Raw genomic sequence first — 6,526 nt, forward strand, 5'->3', positions numbered from 1 at the left:
TTCTTCTTCTGAAGAAGAATAGTGAACTATTCAAAAATGCATGAGTTTTGGATCTCGTTTAAAAACCATTACAACTTTTATATATGACCCTGTGTGTTAATTTTTTAATGAATATATATTAAAATACTCAAACAATTGATGTTGTATAACACACAATTAAAATTATTTAAAAACTGATCAATGGTCATAAAAGACACATTACATGTTTCGACATCCTGAGGATGACATTAATGACGTTGAAACATGTAGAGTGTCTTTTATGGCCATTGTTCAGTGTTTAAATAACAATTTTAATTAAGTATTATACAATGTTGATTGTTTGAGTATTTTAATATATTTTAGATAGCTAAGGTATATTAATCTTTTGGCTGACCAGATTTTCTTGGCATTATCTGCTTTTCCCTCCCCTGTTTTTAAGATGAACATGCAAATTTCCTTCATTATCACAACATAACTATGATTAAACTTTTTGTATTTTTTACAGTGTTAGTTTTTTTTCCCACAAAATAACTTAAGATGATTGTTGTATATGTTTCTGTATTACAGCTCGTGATGAGTTTAAGATCAAAGTTGATTTACAAGAAAAAGAGATTTTAGATCTTCAGCAAAAGGTAAATAAAATAGTGGTCTTGTTCAGATAAATTAAGTTTTACAGCTATGAGTGTTAATATTTTTTTTTAATTTAAATTATCAGTGAAGAAGAGGATTTAATATGGACACTATTTAAATGTAATTTTAAACCATACTAGTAGGTTAACCCATTGATTGCTGATTCACTGTGTAGGGTACAATCTGCCTTCGGCAGTTGAATGTGAGTGTACTGTATACAGTGCGGCTCACAAAAATTCCGTGTCCATTTAAAGCAGCCGCAGCCAAAGGGTTAATTGTAAAGTAAGTACTGAGCAGTCTTTAGAATTATGTTTAAGTTTTGTTACATCCTTCAGTTAACATTTATCTAATCTTAGATATCGTCCTTTTCATTGCAGTTCGTGTGTCTACGATCACATATTTTATTCATAGTCAGTTTGCTTCAAGTATTAGTGTGTAAAATGAGATGATTTTCAAATTATTCAATAATGTGAAACTTTAAGACCTATCTATTCCTTGTGTTGGTTAGGCTATATTGGTGACATTGTTCAACATTTATATATATATATATATAACATATCCATACATTTTTATTTTTCATAAGGTAGGTTTATCAGCAAGATTTATGTCAGACAGATGGCAGCACTGGTATTTTAAATATTTCCTCAATAGATCATCAGAACTTTACAATACTATACAGTGTTTCTTTTTATAACAATATCTATGAAATGACTGAGTCTCAAGTTCTAAGAATATTGTAAATATCATAGCAAAAAGTTTGAATTTCTTATTCTTCTTTCTTTTGCTTCTTTTTTATGACATGATAATTCAAAAAACACGACAACGGTGTCAACCAATTTCACTGAGATGACATAGTCTCAAAAGGAGTATCTGCTTTTATAGGTATTATTATTAACTAGTAATTAAGAAATCATAATTCTAGTGTAAATGATGTTATCATTACTTCTTGAAGTTAGCTTTTGTACAGAAATTTGTTGTTTCTTTAAAAAACTTAAGTATAGGGTGAAATATTATAGTTGGAACCTCATTGTATTTAGAACTTGGTTAGAAATACAACCTTCCTATGTCTATTGAAACACTGCATTAAAAAAAAACAAGTAAATAAATAAAGAAAAAATTTTTCTAAAAAGGAAGTAAATGTAGGGATGGCTAATATCAGTCCTTCAAAAACGATGCAAACAAGATAGAAGAGATGGTATTTGCATCATCCCTACATAAGAACACATGCAATATATATAACTATTCAATCACAATTGAGTTCATTCTATCCTATTATTTCTCTGTTAACATTCTACTACACTGTATGCTTATGCTATTATGCAGGGATGATGATGATGCAAATGCCATCCCTACTATCTTGTTTGCATTATTTTTGAAGGATTGATATTAGCCATCCCTACATTTACTACCTTTTTTGAACATTTTTCTTTATGTACACATTAGGTGCATCAAGTTTACTTAGTCGAAAATTCTGTTTTGTAATTGCTAATCAGCAGAGTGTGCAATAGTTGCCATTTATTATAAGAATTAATCTTGTGCAGTATGAAACTCCTCCAATTATATCTTCAACTGCTGCAAGCGAACCAAAGTTTTTAAAAAAAAGTGTATCATCACTCAACCATGTAAAATATTTAATTAACAACGACTTAATTGTTTCAAACTCAGAAGATTCTAATGTTGCTAATACTGCACTTTATACAACAAAATCCTAAAATAAATAAACAAATGAGGACACCACTTCCAATGGTACAGAGAGAAGCTGACAGATAATGTATTTCAGGTGGAGCTGCTGCAGCCGTTACCACAGCTGTTTTTGAAGATATGGGCATTATTCAAGAAAATGACAATACTAAAATTGTTGATAAAAACAAGATATGATGTGAACGAGAAAAATACAGAGAAACATTACTGACTTCTGATGACACAAATTATATTAAATCTATCTACTTAGATGATATAAAAGATATAACTAAAATTGTCATTAAAAATGGGCAAAAACATTATAAACATGTAGTCATAGAACAGCACAATACTTTGGTCAGTGAACCTGAATCAATTTTCATAGATCATATTTCTCCTTCTTCTGGAACATCAGAAGGTATACAAAATTCTATCATTCAGTGGTTTGAAGATAACAAAATTTCATCTGATCATTTAGTCACTGTAGGCTGTGATGGCACATAAGTCAATATTTGAAAAAAAAAAGCTGGAGTTATGCGGCTTCTTGAATTGCACTTAGGAAGACCTGTTTGTTGCATACAAATGAGTTACCCCTGTGTCATCTAATTAATCATTTTGACAGAGTAACTAAGACCATCTACTTTTTCTAGGTCTCTTGGAAAGAAACTGAAGACTTCTGAATCATTGCCTTCAGTAAACTTTGTTTCAGTCAAAATTACACAGCCATTACTGAAAATTGACCATCCTGAGGATCTTAGAACAGATAGAAAATATTGTATGACATGTGCAATGCGGTAGTGTCAGGTCATTGTTCAAGAGAACTTGCTTTATGTGACCCTGGAAAAATGAATCATTCTCGCTGGTTAACAATAGCAAACAGGATTTTGCACTTTTACGTTGCAACTGCTAACCCATCCAAGAAGCTTAGTTTGTTAGTGAGATATGTAATTGAAGTGTATGCAACAGTTTGGTTTAATATCAAGAAAAATTCCTCATGCAGTCATGGCTCACTGCACCTTTTTCTACTTGTAAGAAAATGTTTTCTTCCTGAATCAGAGAAATATATGGTGGATAGAGTAATCCGGACAAATGCATATTTTGCCCACCAATAAAATTTGCTTCTTGCAATGTTTGGAAATATTTCATAGAATATTAGCTGCTTGATCTACCTCAAATTCTAGCACAATGAGACAGTTTGTGGTTCCAAATATTAATACAACATTACACTGATTTAATAATGTGGACTGAGAGTAAAGCCACTACTTACAAAAAATATAAGCAATGAACAATTGATGTCTTTCATTAATCAAAATGACACACCACTTTTCAAGTTCAGCATGCTGTATTACAAACAAACAGTTGAAGGGCTATCATAGAGAAAAGGATTCATCAAAGCAAAACTTCAATTTAGCAAATTCATGAAAAAATTTAATACTAAGAAGCAGTACATAATCTAGTAATTCTGTTGCCCAGTGGAAGGGTGGTTGGGTGGGTATGGGTGGAACTTGACATGCAACTACCTCTTCGTGGGGAGTTCTGGGTAAGTTAGGACATAAAACTCCTAAATTAGCTACATGTTGCATATCCAAAGTTATGGTACTTTGATTTCTTCTACACTGTGATTATGGATATTTTAAGGAATTACCCCCCCTCGCAGCAGTACAAGATATAATTTTAGAAGCCTGAAACTTACCCACATAATTACTATTATTAAAAGGCATCAATCGCATATCCTGCCTATAATGATATAAGAAATTTATATTTTCGATGAACCCTAATGCACATACTTTTTTTTTGTAAAGTGGGTTATTAACTCTCTCAACACAGCCTTGGTGAATTTGACTGACCATGTGACATCTTTATATTCCTTTAAAGTCTTTATAGATTTAATACTTCTAACTTTCAATATTGTGTCTATATCTTCACAAAATTTGGCAGTCTTTCGGTTAATGTTACAAGTCTTTCACATACAAAAAATTTTAGAGAAATATTTTTAATTAAGTAAAATAAAAATTTGTCCAAGAATATATTGAGTATTTGTTTGGAATAGTTCGTGTGCAAAGTAATTTTCCTGTTAAAATTAAAAATACTCTACCTCATTTCAAAAATCTCAAATTTCCTTTGTATAATCCCTAAAACCTCTTAAATGTATTTCAAACTTTTTTTTTTCAGTAAAACTTTATAGTTTATCTGTTATTTTCTTTACCCTATCTCAAAACAGAATCGGTCAATTTGACCAACCTCGTAACCACAAAAAAAATCTAATAATCTAAATTACGTTTTTTTCTTTCTATAATGACTTCAAATTGTAACGTGAAACTACATTTGTTTATCCTAAGTAGCTCTAAGTTTGTAACAGTATATATCTGTTTATAATTAAATTTTATTATTTTATTGCCCTTTAAACCATGTCTAACTACTATCTGTGCCTTTATAAGTTGTAAATCATTCAGAGAACGTGCAGCTCATGTTATGCTATCAAATTACATTACACATGAGCTACTATGAGTTGCTCACGTGTGTGCCTTATGAAATTTTTTATTATAATATTATTATTATTTATTTTACCTAATCTAATTTTAACTAACCTTAAAGAATCCCTGTTTTTACATTTTAGTTACTTTTATGATTATACATAAAGAATAAACATGGAAAATAAGAAATAAAATACTTAACCAATCTTCTTTTTTCTTGCTGTCGATTGTTGAAGAGACTTAACCCTAATTATTGTATACTAATGATAGTAATGCACTTAATAATTTTTATTTAATTAAATAATGCACCAAACAGTATAGACTAACTACATGCAAAAAGTAGACAAATTTCCGTACCTCTCAAAAATTTTCTGGCTTTCTAACTATGTGACAAGAGTTATTACAAATTCATCCAAGCTAGTCGTTAACTTTCTTACAGGAACAGTGTTGGTACTCTGAGTGAAATTGACATTTAACCATTTAGAACATAAACAATACATTATTTGATAGATGAAAACCTTGACTGTTGGTTATAGGTAATGTATAATTAAATGTAAGAGAGAACTATTAACAAATCCTGAAAGAGAAGATGTGGCAGGAGGGGTTTGATTTTCTATTCGATGGCTCTGTAACCAAACAAAATTGAAGACTATAAAAAAATATAGTTTGTTGTAGCATTGACAATATTATGGTGATTAATTTACATTTAATTTCGTACTTATCAAGGGGGTGGTGGATAAAATAGAGGAGACAAGATGTCTAGAGAATACATCACACTATGAGAAATTGGGGATTTTTTTAAATAATGCCTTGTACAATTAAGAACTTAAAACTTGTATACTATTAAAATATGGATTATTTGCTAAGATTTTATGCTATTCTAATTAGTATAACATAAACAAAAAGTAGTTTAATAAAATTTTGAATCAAAGACACTAAAACCTTGTGTCACGTGTAGTAAAGAAAACCTTGGTGATAGAGTTAAGCAAGTGTGTTACAAACTTTATATATGCCTTCTAATATGTATATTATGTTAATGTTTACAGAGACCTTTTTATAGTGCTTGTGGCCAAACTTTTAATCAGTAAACATTATAAATAAATAGTAATCACTATAAATAGTAATAAATATTTTGTAAAAGTATTGTACTTTATATGTGCTGCTGAATGAGAAAATCTTAGTATATGGTTTAGCAGTAAAAAAATTACCAAAATTTCAATTTGAAAATGCTTTTTGGCATTTGACCTATTAAAATATGAAAGAAGAAATGTAAAATGTTCACAAAGATACAATGTTCTGTGATGATAATACTTCAGAAGAAATGAAAGGAACCACTAATATTCTGTGTTTAAAAAAGAACTTTCAAAAATAAACATACAATGAAGACAGATTAAAACAATTATTATGAATACTTATCACATTCTTTCTCAAAAACTATTTCAGTACTATATATCATCTATTTTTTGTTTTGATATGTATTTTTTCTTGTGTGTTTACGAAATTGGTTTGAGATTCTGGGATATTTTTATCAAAATGTGAAGGGAAAGTTTTATTTCTTTCTATTTTGATACATATTTTTCTTTTACATTTTTATGGTATGAGATTCCAGAATATGTTTATGAAATGTAAAAAGAGAGTTTTTTACGTCTTTATATATATATCACTGAGTAACTAGAAAATTAAATAAAAAAAACACGAATTCTTCAAACACTAAACTTGTCATATAATATTTATACTTTCTCAGAATGAAGACTTGCAGAGGT

At 29.5% G+C, this 6,526-nt stretch overlaps 1 protein-coding gene across 4 annotated transcripts in view; it reads left to right on the forward strand.

Annotated features, from left to right (window-relative positions):
- LOC106462085 (protein Hook homolog 3-like) overlaps nucleotides 1-6,526 on the forward strand; it is a 54,119-nt gene that overhangs the window by 13,273 nt on the left and 34,320 nt on the right. For all 4 annotated transcript variants that reach the window (XM_022389222.1, XM_013921968.2, XM_022389225.1 and 1 more), the window contains exons 11-12: nucleotides 547-611; nucleotides 6,508-6,524. In XM_022389222.1, coding sequence (XP_022244930.1) covers nucleotides 547-611; nucleotides 6,508-6,524 — 82 coding nt within the window. The remainder of the gene's footprint in view (nucleotides 1-546; nucleotides 612-6,507; nucleotides 6,525-6,526) is intronic.

The sequence above is a fragment of the Limulus polyphemus genome, unplaced genomic scaffold (genome assembly GCF_000517525.1).
Source record: "Limulus polyphemus unplaced genomic scaffold, Limulus_polyphemus-2.1.2 Scaffold1090, whole genome shotgun sequence".
Lineage (NCBI taxonomy): Eukaryota > Metazoa > Arthropoda > Merostomata > Xiphosura > Limulidae > Limulus > Limulus polyphemus.